General features: G+C 39.8%; 1 protein-coding gene across 2 annotated transcripts in view; it reads right to left on the bottom strand.

Moving 5' to 3' along the window:
• Positions 1-21,158, bottom strand: part of PLSCR1 (phospholipid scramblase 1) — a 48,782-nt gene that overhangs the window by 18,160 nt on the left and 9,464 nt on the right. The window contains exons 2-6 of one of the 2 annotated variants that reach the window (XM_065410617.1): positions 11,073-11,102; positions 10,159-10,260; positions 6,649-6,818; positions 5,674-5,716; positions 3,985-4,205 (exon numbers count right to left, since the gene is read on the bottom strand). In XM_065410617.1, coding sequence (XP_065266689.1) covers positions 3,985-4,205; positions 5,674-5,716; positions 6,649-6,818; positions 10,159-10,260; positions 11,073-11,082 — 546 coding nt within the window. In that variant the 5' untranslated portion in view covers positions 11,083-11,102. Of the gene's footprint in view, positions 1-3,984; positions 4,206-5,673; positions 5,717-6,648; positions 6,819-10,158; positions 10,261-11,072; positions 11,128-21,158 lie in introns of those variants that run through there. The other variant, XM_065410616.1, reaches the window with a different exon arrangement.

Below are 21,158 nucleotides of genomic sequence, written 5' to 3' on the forward strand. Positions count from 1 at the left end.
CTACATTTGTACCCTAAAGTTCAAAGTAGGGATACAGCCTTGACATCCTGAAAGACCCTGAGCTCACATGAGGAGGGAATGGATGCAGAGGTTGATTGCTTCATCTGGAGGCAAAGAAGATATGGCCAATAGTTGCTGGTACTCTGAGGAGAATTCCTCCCTGCTGAACTTTTGCTTTTCCTTTGTTACAGACAGTTGGGGAGTCTGTACTGGAGTTATTGTACTTGCTGCCTCAGAGATGATTTGAAACTGTCTTGGCAGATGGCTTTCTGTCATATGGGATGACTCTCCAAGGGGGCCAAAATGTGCAAGGCTTAGATAGGACCTCCATCTCCCCATGGCAAGGGAGATCTAAGTTTTTCCTAGTCAGTGGTATGAGTGTCCTTGTGGACTTTGTCTCACACCAAAGTTGAAGCAGCAAAGGAACAGGACATGTAAGAGAGTGTCCCCAGAGCTCAGGATGGCACTGCAGCTCACAGGAACACTTGAGGAAAAAGATTGACTGGTGGGAGGTGGCCTCCTAGCTGGCTCGCCTGCATTGGATGACACACTGAAGTCTCCAAAAGATTCAACCTCAGTTTGCCCTCTTTGGATTTACATGTGCACTTTGAAAAAGCCTTGCACTCCAAGCAATGCTTAGACATATGCCCCTCACCTAACCAAAGGAGGCATCTAGCATGAACATTAATGATGGACATTGCCAAGTCACAGAAGGGACAGATCTTGACTCCTGGAGCTTTGCCTTCAACCAGGTTAGTCTTGTGTACAGAGGGAGAAGTGGGGGACATTGGGTCCTAGATATGTAGTTTGGGAAGAAGAAACTCTATCAATGCCTTGTTTCCACAGGGAAATTAACTCCCCCCCCCCACCAAAAAACCCCCAAAGTGTATGGTAACATGTTGAAGAGACGTGCAAACCACATGGTTCAACCTGAAGGAACTGTGAAGTGGTTGAGACCACCTTGCCTCTCATACTCTAAGCTACAGTAATTGCAAGGGCTCCCGCAGTAGACACTGCTATTCAAAAGAATCTAAATCGCATGTTCATGCGCACCAAGAGTGGAATCAGCATGGAAAAAAACCCACTTGAAGACTACAGCTGTTTCTTAAACGAATCAAGTAGATTTGTCTGAACATTCTGTGAGAACTGTCACACATGCTACCATAGTTTAATAAGAAAAAACAATGTTCCCACCCCCCGCAATCCCCCAACCCCAAAAGCTGCTGGACCCATAATACTACAAAAAGCAGTGAGTTAAGTTAAGCCTGTGGAAGCTTTAACTTTGTCCTAGTAAGAGATTTAATAACGGTTTAATTATAGGAATTTCAATATTGTTTTAATCTACCTGAACAGTATTAAAACTGAGATTTTGCTTAATATAAAATAATTTTACATTCCAAACTCATGTAGAGTTTAACTGCAGATCACTTTATTTGAATATCTATATATAAACTGTATCTCTGTATCTGCAGGAGATGCATACAAAAATTTGTAGCAGAAATGGAGGGCAGATTGTGACTCTAAACAGAAGACCATCTTACTGTGTAGCCCATTAGAGCTAGCTTAGCCTTTTATTTTACTCAGCAGTAACACAAGGAACCTATAGGCTTGTATCCTATAAGACACTGGCTTAACCAAGTTAGCATAAGTAAAGTAGGCCTTGTGATTCTGTGTATAAGAAAGATGACCATTTATATCACTGTTACCACTAATACACAATTTCCGTAAGTCTTGTACAAAGTATGTCATGTAAGGTACCAATAGAAAAGTTATGAATTGCAAAGTATGATTAACTTGTTTATATGCATATATCATCTTTGTAGCTGAAGTTCTGAATATTGGGTAAGTACTTGTATCTTACACATGTGTTGTATTCCTGGGTGACACCCTCCAGATCGATTTGCCCTTGTGATTCAGCAAAGCATGTAAGGACTTGTGATAAGGACATGTGACCCTGGACTCCATCTTGGGCCAGTAATTTTCCATGCACTTGGACTGTGGGCTTTGTTTGGGACAGTAAATTTCCATGCACATGACAAAGGATATAAAAGACCTCTGAGACATCTCCATTTTGCCTCTTTCCTACTCTAATTCTCTGGACTGTGGATTTACAACAAAAAGGAGCATCTTGAACTATGGACTGAGGACCTTCCAATCTTTTGGAAGTTACCAGAGAGACTTTACAAGCAAGCAGTCTATTCCATCACTACTACAGACCTGATATAAGGACTTTGCAATCATTTGTATGCATATGCTCTATTAACCATTTATAACTCTCTTTTTTATTATTATTAAATCTTTAGTTAGTTTACTAAGGATTGACTGACAGCGTGATATTTGGGTAAGATCTGAGATACATATTGACTTGGGGTATACGTCTGATCCTTTGGGATTAGAAAGAACCTCACATATGGTTAAATTCGTTTTCGATAACCTCTCACTATATTAGATTGAGTTGTCTGGATGGGAGCAAAGTGCTGGAATGCCTAAAGGGGACTGTGTTTGGCTTCTGGTTAACCAGTGTGGTACTGGCGGAAGCTCTTTTGTTACTGGTTTGGGGAATCTGATTATAGAATAAACCACCAGTTTTGGGGGACTGTCTGTCCTATTTCTTGCAGTCTGCCCTGAGTGTGGCATTCTCAGTGTGGTCTATCCCAGGCACCTGGTCACAGGTCTATGACCCCTAGCATAGATAAAATGGCCCAACGGTTACCCTAGATTTTGGGGAACTGGGAATAGCTTGCTCAAGAGAAGGAGTTGGTACATAATGAAACAGGGCAACCACAGGAACACTGAACTGATACTGGGATTGGGTATTTTAGGATAGAATCATTGGTAGATGTTTAACCACAAATCTGCTTTAGCAATAGGTGACATATATGATAATGAGTTAAAAGGCATTAATATGTTAACCTATAGGACAAGGGCACCCCAATATTAGGAGTGTAAGGAAGTTAGATTTGGACATGGAAGGCTGGGCATCTGAATGAATATTCATGATAGTGCCCAGACCCTATAATAACTAAGCCACCATGCAGCTGGGGTAAGTTTTCCATCACTGATAACAGTGAAGAGCTGAAGGGTCAATCACCGACCTTTGGGGTTCTGGACCATCAGATTCATTTGGCATGTCAGGGACAGGGCTGGTCCTTTGTCTCTCACCACAAGGTTCCCAAGGAAGGATGTGAATATATACAAGTACATGAGCATATGCAGGAAATGACACCAAAGATATCCCTAATACTGTATTACTACTACTTGTGTATGTGGTTTAGGGCTTTCTTGTCTTTACGGATTGTTTTAATAGAAGTGGCTAAGGCTTTGCTTTGCCCTCAGTGTGCTTTGCCATACATCCTGGGGTTCCCTACAAGATATTTAACTTGTTAGTTTTAATTCTGTGGAGCCTGATTCTGGGATGAGAACCCTATTATTCCCAGCTCATTAAATCAGTATCAATTGGCAATCAATACAATTGTTATTAATCATTAAAAAGGATCAGGCAACAACTATACATCATTCAATTAGTAGTGTCAGATTCCTACAATGAGGGTCAGGTCAATGGTTCATGAACCTGGTAATTTTTTGTCCTCCTTTACTTATTATCAATATTCAGAAAGCTAAATTCACTTATAATAATCAAAATTTTGAATTAAGTTGGTTCCTCATTAGGGTCCAATCCTAAAAAGGCACTGAACACCCACTTTTCAGGGAAGTCACTGATGTCTACAGGAATTTAGGTCACTTCCCTAAATGAAGGATACACAGCATTAAGCCCAAAGCAAAATGTCAAAAAAATCCATCAAAAAGGAGACAAAAGTCATGAGAGAAATTTTCAAAAACCCTCAGAGAACAAAAATAAATAAATAAATCACAGATCCCCACAAAATTACAGATGAAGCTAACCTTGTTCCACCTCACCTCTTGACACGAAAGAAAATCTCTGAAAACTTTTACAGGTGCAGGAAAGAGAAAGGAATATCTCACCTCTTGCAAGCAGCAAGGACAACAGCATGAAGAGCATCTGAGAGGTCTCTGCAATGTTATCACTTCTTGACCCATATTGTCAACAATCCTAATGGTGAAAGGTCGTGATGGTCCACAACAATTTCGAGTACAACAGTCATTTTCCTCCGCTGCAAAATATACTCTTTGCCCCAAGCTGTTTTTGATTTCATATTTATTGTTAGTTTCAAAACCGGTAAGAACTGAAAATTAACAACATTAAAAAGCTATTTAGTTGATACACTAAATACAAGCATTAACAGAAATTGCAGAGGCCTCACTCAGGGTCAGGAACCCACTGTACTAATCCCTACATAAACACATAGGAAAACATGGCCCTTTCCCTGAAGATCTTACAATCTAATAAGATTACTAACATGGGGGGAGGGGGAAATCATAAGAGATACATATATATTTTCAATGTATTATTTTATTGTATTATTTTTTCATTATGAATAAGTTGCTAACTATTCCCATTTTCCCTTCAAAACTAATTAATGTGAATGGTGAGTTCTTTTAGATACTATGGCACAGGTGAGACTTACGGTATCTCAGGATGGAGAAGGCCTTATGATCAGTTCAGAAAGGGTGTTCCACGGGTGAGATGCAACAGAGGTGTTTGTGTGAGAAGTGACAAATGAGCAGACAAGACAGGCACCACTGTCACAGTGGATGTGGCAGTGGGGAGCAATGCAATAAAAAACAAAAGTAGACAGCTAGGGAGGGGTAGAGTTGTGAATGGCTCTGACAATAAGAAAAAGAAGCTTTAAGTTGATGTGAAACAGCTGGAGCCAGCGGAGGGATCCGGAAAGCAGCATGATACTGTCAGAAGTGTAAGCCAGCAAGATTATTTTAGCAAATGTGATTTGAATGGACTGGAGGGGGGAAATGTGTGTGGAAGGGAGGCCAGTGAGTAGGTGGTTACAATAATTGGGATAGGAAATGATGAGGGACTGAACAAAAAACAACAACAGATGGATCTTAGAAATGTTATAGGATGAAAAAGCAGCAAGATTTGGGTGTAGCCTAGTTGTAGAGGGTAAGAGAGAAGGTGTCAACAACATCATCAATATTAAGGGCATGAGTGACATCAGGATCATGATGTTGTTAAACATGGCAAAGAACAAGCAGAATGGAAAGGATTTGGGAGAAAAGATCAGTTAGCTAGCAGCGAGACTTCCAGGAGGAGATGTCAGAGAGATAGGCCGAGATGTAGGATTAGATCGAATTAGACAGAACAGAAGTAGAGAGGGAGATCTGTAAAGATGATAGTTTGAAATCACATGAATGAGTGAGATTAGATGTAAAGATTACACTTTTAAATTAGAAACCGTCACATTTTTATATATCAATTTGTATTTTTTAAAAAGTTCAAATAAATTATGTTTTAAGTTTGAGATACTGAAAGTAAGCAACATTTTAAGAATCGGTGCCACCCCCACTCTCCTTCCCAAAATGTACTATGGTAGGGAATTGGTTAAAGATATAAAAGGCAAAAAACAAATCAATAAAGACCCCATCTTTAAAAAACAATGAATAAATGAAGATTTTCTATCATTAAATAAGACTGTTGTTTAACAGTCATGTATAATTACTTTATTTAGGACCACGGTCATTTAAAATATCTCCAGTATAATAATCTTCCATTTAGCAGTATCGCAACGTACATACCTTCCAGAAGCTCAATCTGCTGATGAACTAATATCTGGTCAATCTGTTACAGTGGTTAAAAAACAGTTTCGAATAGAAGTTAATAAATGAAAGTTATAATTAAATTTAAAAAATAAAATCTACAAGTATGTCACCTTTTATTTTTCAAAAATTAGATTTCAGGATACAAAATTATGGATCAATTCATAATTATAACGTTAGATCATCTACATTAATTGTGCTATAGATATGGTCTCTCTTACACACGGTCACCTGGGATGATCAAAAAGATCATTCAAACACTAATATTCTAATTTTGTGAGCTGCTCTGTTGTGTGCTACATCTATTTGAAGATACTTGGAAGTGGAGAAGGGGAATGAATACTAGTGCTCAGAAAAAGTACCACATTGAAAGTCATGAAGTCTGATGTGCTACTGGTGACCATACTGTAATATAGGCCTTTGCCACACCATACTACCCTTACCTAGTGTCACTATTTCTGATACAACGATGTACAATAGAGCAGTACCCATTCTCATTTAATCTTAAATTCTTGGCTAAGATTGCCAAGTTGGATGTCAATTAGTGGTGGACACTTGTCTGCTAAAACTGGGACTATGCAGTGTTGTTGCAGCCATGTTGGTCCCAGGATATTAGAGAGACAAGGTGTGTGAGGTAAAGCTTGTCTCTCTCCCCAACAGAAGTTGGTCCAATAAAAGATATTACCTCAGCCACCTTGTCTCTGTAAAACTGGGACTAAGAGTACTTTTTCAAAATGGGTCACTGAGCAGCCATAAAATGGTAATATGCTTCAATTATGATGGTCCTGAGATAGATTTTTAACCTCTGACCTAAATGTAAATGGCTCTGTATCCCCAATACCAATCATGTAAGCCACTTGATTTCCCAAAGTAGATAAAAAGGTACTTAAATGCACAGGTATCTATTAGCTTTGTATTTTCATGGGAGTTTAAAACGGAGAAGAATTTAGGTACCTGACTTAGGTATTCTAATCCAGGTGGACAGTTGAGAGGGGGAGGAGGTGCTGGCATCCAAGCTGCCCCACTGGGCCCAGAAGGCTGATTTTGGACTGGCGGGACCCCAGGTCCATATGGAGCTCCTCCTGGGTAACCCTGGAGGGCATAATTAGCTTGTCCTGGAGCATCTAGTTTGTGGGAAGAGAAACAAAACACAAAACACACACAATTCTGAAAATTAGATTTTAAAAACATAGTTTCAACACATCAACAAATACACTTCTGAAGTTCTAGCATTTTTAAACTATTGAGAGCCTCAGTGAAACTACATTACATAATTAGGCTTGGCAGAAATCAACTTATTTTATAATGTCAACAATATTGACATTTATTTTAAGCATTTTTCAATTATTAATAATTTACATTTTCACAGTTGTGCAAAATTATGGGTTGTAAGCTTTTTTTATTTTTATCTATTTAAATTTTTGGCAGTTGTGGGAAGTTATGGGGAGGTTAGACACTTATTTAAATGACAGTAGTTGTTGAGATTCAAAAGTTAAAGCTTTATAACCAATAAAACATAAATTGAAAAACTCATGTCAAAATATACAGAGTAAATATCCTTAAATCAAACTCCAATAAGTTCTCAAGGAGCATTTTTCTTACTCTGCCTATCTGCACATTTCTATTATTATAGATGGAAATATTTTGTCATCAGTTTGTGTGCATAGGGTGAAATTGATGTTTAATGATAAAAATCTAATCCTTCCAAGCTCACCCATAATTCAGTTCAGTGATCCTCAACCTCTAAAAGCTGGAGAGCCACTACAACAGCAAAGTGAGTAGCCAGGAATCACAAAGCTGCAAACTGATGCCGTCACTCTGTTGTAACTTTCACATCATGATAATGAATTACATCAACAGGTCATTATTTACCACTGCAACTCCAGAGCTCAAACTTCACAGTAATATTAAAGACACGGCTTAACTATTATTTTGTGGCTCTTTGACTGACACAGTAGCTCCCCTCTCCCTATCTTTCTTCTGGCTGTTTGCAGCATATACAGGGCACTTTTCTCTCTCCTTTCTAAAAAGCGGCTTCTCTCTCTCCGTCTTCCAGCACAGCAACAACCTGTATGGATGTAGTTATACTGATACAAGGGTCATTGTATGGCTTCAACTATATTGGTATACTTAAAGCAATACAACTTATGTATAGACAAGGTCATAGAGTAAACAGGACTTACAGGGAAGCCACCAGAGGATAGAACACTGACAGGGACTCAACAGACCTAGCTTCTATTCCCAGCTCTGACATTGGCCTGCCTGGGTGACCTTAGGCAAGTCACTTCACCTCCCTGCACCTTAGTTTCCCCATCAGTAAAATGGGGATGATGCTGACCTTCTTTGTAAAGCACTTTGACATCTACTGATGTAAAGTGCTACACAAGAGCTAGATATTTTTATTATAATAAGCCAAAATATCTGGAACCAGATATTTTACACCCTTCACATTAATATGAAAAGAAACCCCTCTCCCACGTATACCAATTTCATATAGTAAGACACCTATAAATAATCTACAAATTAAATGTAATAAAAATGAAGCTGCTCATTTGATCTCATCATTACAATTTAAAAGTAATATACAGCAAATTAAAATAGAGTAGATTTGAACATGGAAAAGTATTTGATAAATGGCTGTAAGACTGCCATGTTGTGAAGAGCAATTTGAGAACTTTTAGAAAAAGATTTTCTATAGTTACTTATTTGCACTTATTTTAGAGATAGTGTGTGTCTATAAAAGTGAGTCTGAAGCTTTCAAGCATGTACTATAGTCCTATATATTTAATTATTTTTGTCTAAACGGTGTCAAGAAGTTTGTCATACTGTAAATACATACACAGAAATAATTAAATAACTGCATAATGATTTTAGCTATATTATATGAACAATCTCCCATTTATTTTATTTGCCCACACAGAACTCAGTATAAAATCAGATTCAAGTCATGCCATTTAACACTTAACATTGTGATAGGCCCACTAGATGGCGCACACAGTATATATTTATGTTCATGGATTAAGATCTCTCTGTATCTGTAATATAAATTCTACACTACCAGAGGAATGTGTTATCTATAGCAGTGCTGGTAGTATATAAAGATTTATTTATAAAGATAAAATTGAACAAATGTGTACAATGTTCATGGAAGTTATATCTAAGAACTAAAGAAGATTCAAATTTAGCAAGAATTCAACATCAAGCTGGTACAAGTTTGTCCACCTACAGAAAGTAAAAAGTTTAAGCTTCCTCCTCTACAATGAAGCAAGAATTATATTGAAACTATGAAGGATGTTCATGCAGAGTTATTCACGCACTCTACCGTTTGCAAGAGATATTACCACAAACACAGCCTTAGTAACACCTGGTCCACCCAAATGTTTTGCATGTTAGCTTTTTATAGGACTTGAAAAGGGCATCTTTTCCAGTGAACTGTGGATTACACTACAGCTAATAGCAAGTAATTACAATCTATAGAGAAGATTTTTAGCTGGTATGACTATGACAATGTGTGTTTGTACTTAATATCAGGCTCAAACAGCGAAAGAGCAAACTACCTTGATCTCAGAATTTAATCTTTCTTGTTCTAAAAAGAACAAACTTTTTTCAGTCTCCACAATGCATAATCATTATTATTTGCCAAGTGCTGACAGTGTTTACAGAATGTGAGAGTAGGGTTGCTCTGCCACAAAGTGCATAAAATCCAAAAGACAAGCAGGACAGGCCAATATAACTCAATACTTAAGACATACAAGATATCACTGAGTGTGAAGGTTCAAGTCAGAGGCTTTCTTACATTTAAAAAAGCAAAATAAAAATTCAAACATTCATATTTCAACAAATTATTACTTAAAGGGTTATTTGAAGTGGTGTTTTCTGGGGGGAAGATTTGAATGTAGAGAGGGAGGTCACTCAGTAAAGAGGGAGAGAGAAAAAGTTTTAAGCTTCTGTGACAGTGTGGAAGAAGGGGCAACAAAGTGGGAAAAATCATGAGGGTATTCAGATTGGAGGCAGGTAAGACAGAAACAGTAACAGAGATGGAGACTATAATTTCTCCAGTTTTAAATCCAGTTCTGAATTGCTAAAGAAAATTAGTAAAATATTTTGATTTTAAAAGAGAGACTATTGACTGAGATGTAGAGTTCAAAAGCAAAGAGCTGCCATGCATGAGCTACTTCTGCAACTGCACTATCTTCCCTGCCATCGTCCCTACAACAGGGTTTTCCTGCAGACAGGAGATTTTCTGACTATTTAATTTTCCTTTATACGTAGCATGTTACCACAGTACTAAAGGAAAGGACAATCAAGCTTTTCTACAAAAAAAAGTCTAAACATTTCATCCCAGAAAATTAATAGCAGGGGAATTAGTTCACAGGTGGCTGCCATCTTGGAACACAAACTATTTTTTCTGGGGACAAAACAGATGAGTTAATTTGTATGTCATATCATAATCAAATAACTTACTTTGGAAAGTTTGAGGTGCGTACTGAGGATATCCATAAGGAACTTGATTTCCTGCATAACCTGGAGGGTAAGCGGGATTTGGAAATTCAGCAGCTTTATTTGCTGGAAGAAAGAAACAAATATTCATTTTTTTTGTTTTGTCAAATTAAAAAACAAATCTATAAAATGAACTTATTTCCTTTTAGATAAGAGCTATATGAAAATTAGACATTGTGACAGGTTTGCTGTATTTAAACAATATGAAATGCCCTTAAAAACAGAAGGCTTGTTTTAAAAAAACGCTAATGAGAAGTTTTACATTATGAAAGAATCAGAACAATTTAGATGCATTCAAATCCCAAAAGTGCTGAAAGGAAACAGGTACTGTAAACTGTATCTAGTTAAGAGGTTAGTTAATTCTTATTCCATACCAGCAACTTCCTTATCTGTTTCTCTTGTAATACTCAAAATAGAAAGTTCTTGGTACCATTCTAATTCAAATAATTACTCGCGAACACAAGCCAGCATTCTCCTCTATAGAGAAGGAGAATTAAATGATTCTCCTCATTCACTCTGGTATAATTTTTTCTCACTTAATTAATAAGCAGCTTTACAGGTTCAGGTCCTTGAGATTTTTTTAAAATAGTCCCTGCTCCTGCCTTGTATCATTTCACATTTAACCCATTATCTGCTCATCCAGATAACTTAGGCCTGATAAGTACTTACGCTGATCAATGCAGTTGACATGTGGCTACATGTCATAAGGATGTTAAGAGGGATTTAAACATCTGTGTTGAAGCTCATTTATTCTAAGAAGCCCTCCCACTACTACTGTAGTAATATATATTGCTAATTTAGCTGTTTAGTTTAGACTCCTGTGAGTGATCCACATATTAGAAGACATTTAACCGATGTTAATGAAATATTTTACTCACGTATTTCCATGGTTCCGTTTACAAGTGTGTCTGCAAAATAAGACATTTGTTTCATGTTTTGAAAACAAAAAAAGCCCTCTGTTACACAAAGGGTACAATTTTTTCCAATCTTCTTAGCTTAATCAATTTAAGTATTAAGATGGCTTTTCAATCATGTTAAGACACAGACTGACATGGCTGAAGCAGTGTTAGCTGGCTATTTGGTAGCAAGCGGTCAGCCTAAGTTACAACACAGCCAGCTAGCATGAAAAAGAAAGAAGAAAAAAAAATCCAGACATCTGTATCACCCTGCTGCTCCTGTGACCAAATTTCAATAAAATTGCTAATGAGGAGGAGAGACTAGGAAATGAGTGGAAATGTTTGAAGTATGAATAAAATGGGGGGGGGGGGGGGGGGGGGAAACCATTTATATTTGGTCCTGCTTCAGCATAGGGGGATGGATAGTTGACCTCTCAAGGTCCCTTCCAGACCTATATTTCTATGGTTCTGTCTTTTTCAGATAAGAACATAAGAATGGCCCTACTGGGTCCGACCAAAAGTTCATCTAGCCCAGTATCCTCTCTTCCGACAGTGGCCAGTGCCACAGTGGACAGAGGGAATGAACAGAACAGGTAATCATCAAGTGATCCATCCCCTGTCGCTCATTCCCAGCTTCTGGCAAACAGTGGCTAGGGACACCATTCCTGCCCATCCTGGCTAATAGCCATTGATGGACCTATTCTCCATGAATTTATCTAATTCTTTTTTGAACCCTGTTATGGTCTTGGCCTTCACAACATCCTCTGGCAAGGAGTTCCACAGGTTGACTGTGCATTGTGTGAAGAAATACTAAGAAACAATATACTATGAAGGAGGAAATTCCTGCCTGGTTGAATCCACAGATAAAGAATCCATTATAGAAAAAAGGGTGAAGAGCTGCAGGTAATTTGTAAAACCCTTCTACTGTTAGATAAGATATTACTGGATTTAATGGTAGTCCCTTTCATAAGTATAGGGAATACATACTCAAACAGGCAATAACTTACCTTCCAGTGAAAGACAATGGAAACTTTAATTACATCCACTGTAACTTGAAAGGGAGGTAAATATTATTTTTTGTAAAAAAAAGGAATTCCTTCAACAGAATTAATATAACAAAAAAGTTTCAGCAAATAGAATTCCACTAGTGTGAATGAACCTGGCACGCACAAACACTTCACAATTTGTAATAGTACTGATACTAATCTTTCTATCGCATAAGCCACTTCATGAACTTTGGACTTGTGATGTAAATTGTAATAGCGACTTTATTCCAGTATTTATATGTCCCTTATCCTCATGGTATCCAAAATCCTAATAGTAAAGAGCATTACAAAATCTTGATATCTTGGCACTCGGGTAAGTGAAGGCTGGTGGTGCAGGCTAGCTAGTTATCACTTAGCTAGTTACAGGGGTATAAAAACAAAGAATCAAAATCAGAGTCCACCTGTGTATGGGCCTTTTCTCACTAGGATAGTCTGAGGCCTTGTTCTTAGGCTAAGGCCTTTGGCTAAGCAGCAGGGGCAGCCATAAGCTGGGAAGCGTACAGTCACATCCTCAGATTCCAAACCAATCACATTGAAATAAGGTGGTATTGGGCTGTTAGGAATACAATCGTGTCCTGATAGTGCCTATCACCACCAGATAAAGATGGTTAAAGAAAACTTAGTTTTATAGCATCCTGTCTGGCAAGAAATCATTTATCATTGGTTGTGAAACACTCATTTCTGTACTGTTTTATCTTTATGGCCCCCATTTTTCCACTGTTAATCTGTCTGGTTCGCTAATTGTTTCTGTCTGCTGTATAATTAATTTTGCTAGGTGTAAGTTAATTAGGGTAGTGGGATATAATTGGTTAGATAATTATGTTATAATATGTTAGGATTGATTAGTTAAATTTCAGTAAAATGATTGGTTAAGGTATAGCTAAGAATATTACTATATAAACTGGGGTCAAACAGGAAGTGGGGGAAGGGAAATTGAAATCATGTTTGCGAAAGGGGACACTGGGTAAACGCTTTGCGCTTTCAGAGCTGGGAAGGGGGACACGGGGTAAAGGCTCTGCAGCGTCAGAGCTGCATGACAAGAACCAGGGAAGTGGGATGAAAAAGACAAGAAAAGGAGTTCCACAAGCACCTATTCACTAACTAGACTCCTTCAAGAAAAACACTGTTACTGAAGGAGGGAGTTTGGAGGAAACTCGTTTTCTCCAGGGTTCCATTTTGCTCAAAGAAGCAGTACCTATTCACTCAGACAAAGCACCAAGTGCTACTGTGTGAGCTGGAATCCAGGCAGAGGACTTGAATCCCCACTGCCTTGCACAGTGTGTAGTCTTTGACACTTGTATAAAACAAGTGTAAAAGTGCTTCCACTTTGCACAGGTGTAAAGGACTAGGCAACATGGAAGGCAGAGATTCGGAGCAAGCAGAGTGCTACTCAGTGAGATTCCCCATAGTCCTGGTGACAACAAGCACCTGATGAATAATTAGATGATTTTTTCCCGGCATTTCAGAAGTCCCTGTGGTCTTTGTAGTTAACCACACTACCACTTCTTTCAATGACACATTAATACTTTTGTTGCTGTTAGTGTTGAACCATCGATTAAGCAAGAGATGATATAGAGATCCATGTAGTAACTCAGAACTACACGTATATCTTGAGAAAGTTTAACAGCTAGTTTGTTTCTTCTCCTCCAAAAATTAAATATCCCTAGACAGTCTGCACCTGGATGAAACTGAACCCAGGCAAAAAAGACAAAGTGTTGCTAGAAAGAGGCCATTTTGCATAGTGTTAGGCACGTGTCATCACTGTTCTTGTGAGAAAACTGTTTAGGTGCCTAACTCCAGGAGAGGGTTCCTGAATGTGGACCCCAAGCTGAGATAGGGTGCCTCCCTTCAACCTAGACTTAGGCACCTAACTCTGGGACTTAGGTGATAACCCTTTTGTCAGCATCCACTATTGGCAAGCTTAGGTGGCTTTCATTCTTAGATGCCTCTCTCTCCTCCATGCACTGGATAGGGAGCTAGATGCCCAACTCAGGGTTTTTAGATTCCACTTGGTAGTTAGGCACCATGACTGAGAAAAATGCCAACTTTCACTTGAGGCTGTCTGGTAGATTGCGTCCAATCCTATTAGAGACAAATCTGGCTATAGAACCCTATACTTTTGTGACCTCTAGGCTCAATATTGTAATTCAATCTGGGAATGAAGTCATATAACTTTAATAAAACAACCAACCAAATAAGAATACTCAAAAAGCTTTAACAGGTACAAATTGCAACAGATCATTTGCTTAAAAAACAAAAAACAAAAAAACAAACAAACAGGTCACCATGAACACATGATCCTGGTGCTCCATTTCCTACACTGGCTCCCAACAGAACAGAGTCCCTCCCCATGATCTTAATATTCAAATCTCTCCAGAAGATCAGCCCTCGCTGCCTAAAAGATCATTTCTCTCTCCATACTCAGGGCCTTCATCAGCAGCTGTTCACCTCTAGAGATGTAACCGTTCTGTGACTAGAAGAACAGAACTACTAAACATGGCTACTAAACATGTGAGATTTTGGATTTTATTTTGCCACTCCCAGTGTATTAAGAAACCTGCAAAACTAATCTGGAACAGGTGGGTTAATCATAAATAACTATCCCATTTATTCTGAATCTTAACATTCTGCTTTGAGTCAACTAAGAGGTCTGATACTATTTTCTAGATAGTGAATGAGAGATTAGTATACATATTTGAAAAAAAATTATTTAAAGTGCAGTAAATATTGTAACATGAATGCCACAGATAAATATGAAGTCAGTAACCTAGGATATGACCTCTCTTCTGTCCAAAGATATGAATCTTCTTAGTTCAGGCTCATGTGTGCTTAGCATTCAAAATTAAAACAAGACAGGTCTGATGCACAGGTGTTTAAATCCCAGTGTCCAATAAAGATCCCTGGTTAGCCTCCAGCTGTGAATTTCTGCTTTCTACATTATCCAGCTTGTCAGAGAGGTATTAGCAAATCTCCTCCTCTCCCTTAAAGTGTGTTTTTAGTTAGGGAGGGCTGTTGCTAAGAAACAGACTGGCTCTAATCAAGTCCTGCCTAACAAGCTGAACTGCCAGAACATGCCCTTCTGCTTCCCAATGCAAATTAAAACCTCAGTCTTCAATCAATTGCAACAGATCATTTAGTTCCATTGTCTTACTCAAGCAGAAACATTATTGATGTAATGGTCAGCATCAATTAGTACCAATATTGTTCTCCTACCATTGGAGGGATCCACACTTCCAGTACTTAACTATATTTCCAATAGACAAATTAGCCCAAATGCCTCAGGGACATTCAAAACATTTGTAAGAACAGTGGAGGAAACAACTGCTTTAAGAGAAATCAGAAGAATGGAATGGTATTATTTTTAAGTGTACTATGAAATTTATCAAACAGGGAAATAACATCCCCACATTCTTTTCTTCATTTCCTATGCATGAACTGCACTTGAAAAAAATAACAAAAACAAAGAAAAACTTTCAGCAAAACATTTGCATATGTTTCCTCAGACCATTGTTTTATCATTATTATGTAGACAGATTCGGATTTCAGTTATCCTGGTGTAAGTCAGGGGATGCGCTCTCTAGGTTGACATTAGCAAACGTAAGATCAGAATCTAACCGTAGATGTATGCAGTCAGGTGCAGTACAGGATTTTTCCATGGGCAGCGTGTCTAATAGGCAGGGGAAGGCTGTGCCTTTCCAAACAGCCCCATGTGGCCCCGCCCATGCTCCATCCAGAGGCCCCCTCCCCTCTTGCTGCTAGTTGGCCCCAGCCCACCAGGCAGGCTGCTCCTCTTCCAGGAAGGGAAGCTGGCTGGGGCTGGGTCTAGGGCGAATGGAACTTGGGGTAGCTGGGGCTGCCCAGTGCTGGGGGGCCCCCGGCACTGGGGCTGCACCACCCAGTGCTCCAGGGCTGGGGTGGATGAGGGGCCATGCGCCTGTTGCAAATGAGGGCCATTGGGGTGATATATATGGGGTATGGGGTGTTTGCTGGGAATGTACACAACACTTGGGGACACAATTGCACCAGCATCTGGCACAGTTACACACATCTATGTGCCATTGGGACTATGGTGTACGAACGGATCTGTAGAACTCATTGCTGCGCACAATCGAACCAGTGCATACTACCCATTCCATACAAAGTGGTCGAGCTGGTTTGGACAATACCCCATTTTTCTGTGAATATCCAGTGGACTCATGATATGGACAAAAGCATGCGAAGACTGCAGGAGCAGAGCTCACTGAAACTGCCAACAACTGGACACATTTAAAATATACACTTAAGGGTGGCATTCACAGGGTTTTAACCCTGTCAAAGGAGGAGAAGCAGTGTTTTTAGTGGTGGCCAGGATGTTGGACTATACTGCAGTGGTCAGGACTCTCGGTATTGCTGTGGATTATCATGGTGGCTGGTGTATTGTTAAGTATATTTGTGTTACGTTGCATATGGAAACAGTCAAGAGGGGCACAACCCTCTAAAGAACAGCTATTAATTATAACCTATAAGTAATGTAATAAGCCCTCCCGCCCAGTGTACTAGACAACCTTCTCGGGCCCACTATAATGGGAAGTCTGGAACACTAATTGGAACAGGTGTGGTATGTCCGTACGAGAGAAGGTGCAGGGCATTGTACTACACAAGGGGTAGTGGGACAGATGGAGCATCAACACATTCCAACTTGATGCCTGGCCCTATCAGGAAATGTTTCGTCATATGCTTTTCCAGGGATACCTGGGCAGGAGGATCCCAAAAGAAAAAGAAAGAGGTGGAGTGTTAGATTATAGATATTCAGGCCTGCCTGTAAAGGCCTCTATTTTAAGAACTTAGGTGTACTTTTTATCACTTAGCTAGTTACAGGGGTATAAAAACAAAGAATCAAAATCACAGTCCGTCTGTGTATGGGCCTTTTCTCTGAGGCCTTGTTCTTAGGCTAAGCAGCAGGGGCAGCCATAACCTGGGAAGCGTACAGTCACATCCTCACATTCCACACCAGTCACATTGAAATAAGGTGGTATTGGGCTGTTAGGAATACAATCGTGTCCTGATAGTGCCTATCACCACCAGATAAAGATGGTTAAAGAAAACTTAGTTTGATAGCATCCTGTCTGGCAAGAAATCACTTATCATTGGTTGTGAAATGCTAATTTCTGTACTGTTTTATCTTTATGGCCCCCATTTTTCTATTGTTAATCTGTCTGGTTCTCTAATTGTTTCTATCTGCTGTACAATTAATTTTGCTAGGTGTAAGTTAATTAGGGTAGTGGGATATAATTGGTTAGAGAATTATGTTACACTATGTTAGGATTGCTTAGTTAAATTTCAGTAAAATAACTGGTTAAGGTATAGCTGAGACTATTACTATCTATATAAACTAGGATCAAACAGGAAGTGGGGGGAAGGGAAATTAGAATCATGTTTGCTAAGGGAGACACTGGGTAAATGCTCTGCGCTTTCAGAGCTGGGAAGATGGACACAGGGGAACAGACTCTATGGGCGTATAGATATAAGCCCGACTGGTGTGAAGGGCTTCGGAATAAGCTTGCTTGGAAACTAAACCCAATGAATATCGCATTGTCTGCGCTTAGGACTTCTGGTCTTTTGCTGCTTGCTGTCTGCATGACAAGAACCCGGGAAGTGGAAGGGTGAAGGGAAATCCCTCTAACAGTGGGTATGATTTTTCTATTTTGTTTTGAATATAATTTAAGGCAACTGTCATCTCTCTTCATGATGAGGTCTAAGCAGCTTTCTCTCTTTCTGGTTATGTCACAGAAAATACTGACACGAGCATAATTGCTTATGCCCACAAAAGTAGTAACAATATGCTCAGGCCCATGGAAACAGCAGGCATTAAGGCAAACCATTCCTTGGAGAGTTTACAGTGTAGAAAGCAGACCTACAAAAACAAGCTGCTCCAGGGGATCCAGAAGGAAGTTTACCTTAGATATCTGGGAGTGACTTTGTTTCTTTTTCCACACACATTATGTCAGATCAGTGGTTCTCAAACTTTTGTATTGGTGACCCCGTTCACACAGCAAGCCTATGAGTACAACCCCCCCATATAAATTAAAAACACCTTTTTTCATATTTAACACTATTATAAATGCTGGAGGGGAAGCAGGGTTTGGAGTGGAGTCTGACAGCTCACGACCCCCCAAGTAATAACCTTATGACCCAACTGAGGGGTCACAACCCTCAGTTTGCAAACCCCCAGGTTAGATTGTTTATATAGATCCTCAACTTCCACCTCTACTGCTGACAAGCCAGCACATTTCAGGAAGACTAAATTAACATGAAAATCAAAAGCATAATAATTAAATAATCAAGAGGGACACCTCTAAAACCTCTGGTCCCTCCACAAGCAAGCGAACAACTATTAAAAAAAATCTAGATGCCCCCAAAAGAGTGAAACATCCAAAGGAAATATCTTATCACCCCCGTCGATGTCTCTGCATAGAAACCTGTGATGAGAGAAAGCTGAAACACCAAATTGGCCAGCTTTACAGTGTAGCTGTAGCTATGTTGGTCCCAGATAGGGTGACCAGATGTCCCGATTTTATAGGGACAGTCCCAATTTTTGGGTCTTTTTCTTATATAGGCTCCTATTACCCCCCCACCCCCTTCCCAATTTTTCACATTTGCTGTCTGGTCACCCTAGTCCCAGGATATTAGGGCAACAAGGTGGATGGAGTAATATGGTCCAATAACAGATATTACCTCACCCTCTCTGTCTCAGCTTTACAGAGTAAAACTAAGACCAGATTTTTTGTAAATATATATTGTGACACTTCGTATCCCATGCGATACCCTATACCCCATATTCCTCACTTTTATATGGTTATGATGTTTTGTACAAAGTATATTTTCTGAGGTTTCATTTGAAAACTCATAATCTGCTGAATATTATCATCTTGTTGAAATGTGTGTAACAACACTGCATGTAAAATTGTGAGATTTTACTATATGATTGTTACTGAAATATGTTGTAGTTCTGGGTCATGCCTACAAACCAATTTCTCAGTGACAAAGAAATGCTAGCATGCCAGCAACGTACTAATGGGCCATTATCCTCTTAACTGTCCATTCTTCAGCACCAGGAAGGTGTAAACAAGAAATTTACATTGCATCACAGGAACATTTCAACCCTCACATCCACAAGGGACTACAGGTTGCCTACACCCCAGTAGGGGGTAATCCTCCAAGAGGGGAGAGAGTATAAGAATGAGAGACCATAACCTCCACCCCACTTCTCTTCCTCCCATCTCTCTGCTTATGACATCAACAACTTTAAAAGAACTGAACAAAGGTTGGAGTGGTCCCAGGCTGGAAGGAGACCCAGTCTGCACTGTGAGCTTATGTTGAGAGAGACATTTTGCTTTTAAGTTCATTATTAGCTTGTGATATCTTTTTATTTCTTTTGTAACCAATCCTGACTATACTTATAATCACTTAAAATCTATCTTCTGTAGTTAATAAAGTTATCTTATTGTTTAATCATAACTAGTATGTGTTTGGATTAAAGTGCGTGGGAAACTCCATTTGAGATAGAAAGGCTGGTGCACTTTTGATGAAATGAGAGACGTATTATGAGCTTGTACTGTCCAGGAGGGTACTAAGTAGTACAAGATGCACATTTCTGGGGAACAAGGCTGGGACTAAGAATTTGCGGGTATCGCACTATATGTGGTTCATGAACGGTTGGGAGAGCATTCATATATTTAGCTGGGAGTGAATGTACACGCTGAAGGCTGCGTGTGAGCAGAACCTGGAGAGGTTGTTGTTCACCAGTAAAGCATTGCAAAAGGCACCCCAGGCTAGAGAGTTCAGAGGACACTGTTGTTCAACAGTCCAGATTGTACCCTGGGGACATCTCCCAGGTCAGAGCATGCGTTTGCTATGTTTCTCCACGGAATTTACATCTCCAACCTTTAATATGATAAAAGAGTAAATAACTGAAAATGTCCCATAGAAGAGATAGTTAACAGATTAAAGAAGTACATTAAACCCACTAGGAGTTTAGAGGTTAAAAAAAAATAAAAAATTTGGAATTCACAGATTTTAAGGCCAGAAGGGGCTATTAGATCATCTAGACAGATCTCCTGTAGAACACAGGCCATAGAGTTTCACCCAGTTATCCCTGCATCAAGCCAAATAACTTAGGCCTGGTCTACACTACGAGTTTAGGTCGACTTTAGCCGCGTTAAATCGAATTAAGCCTGGACACGTTCACACGACGAAGCCCTTTCTTTCGACTTAAAGGGCCCTTTAAACCAGTTTCTTTACTCCACCTCCGACGAGGGGATTAGCGATAAAATCGGCCTTAGGGGGTCAGAATTGGGGTAGTGTGGACGGAATTCAACTTTATTGGCCTCCGGGAGCTATCCCGCAGTGCTTCATTGTGACCACTCTGGACAGCACTCTCAACTCAGATGCACTGGCCAGGTAGACAGGAAAAGCCCCGCGAACGTTTGAATTTCATTTCCTGTTTGCTCAGCGTGGAGAGCACAGGTGACCACGCAGAGCTCATCAGCACAGGTAACCGTGATGGAGTCCCAGGATCGCAAAAGAGCTCCAGCATGGACAGAACGGGAGGTACGGGATCTGCTCGCCATATGGGGAGATGAATCAGTGCTGGCTGAACTCCGAAGCAGTAAACGAAATGGCAAAATATTAGAAAAGGTCTCCAAGGCCATGAAGGACAGAGACCATAACAGGGACGCACAGCAGTGCCGCGTGAAAATTAAGGAGCTAAGGCAAGCCTACCACAAAGCCAGAGAAGCAAACGGAAGGTCCGGGGCAGAGCCGCAAACATGCCGCTTCTACGCGGAGCTGCATGCCATTCTAGGGGGTGCAGCCACCACTACCCCAACCGTGTGCTATGAGTCCCTCACTGGAGAAACACACAGGGAAGAGGGTTCGGAAGAGGAGGATGGAGAAAATGTAGATAGCTCACTGCTGCAAGGAAGCGGAGAAACCGGTTTCCCCAACAGCCAGGATATGTTTGTCACCCTGGACCTGGAACCAG

Source organism: Emys orbicularis, chromosome 9, assembly GCF_028017835.1.
Source record: "Emys orbicularis isolate rEmyOrb1 chromosome 9, rEmyOrb1.hap1, whole genome shotgun sequence".
Classification (NCBI taxonomy): Eukaryota; Metazoa; Chordata; order Testudines; family Emydidae; genus Emys; species Emys orbicularis.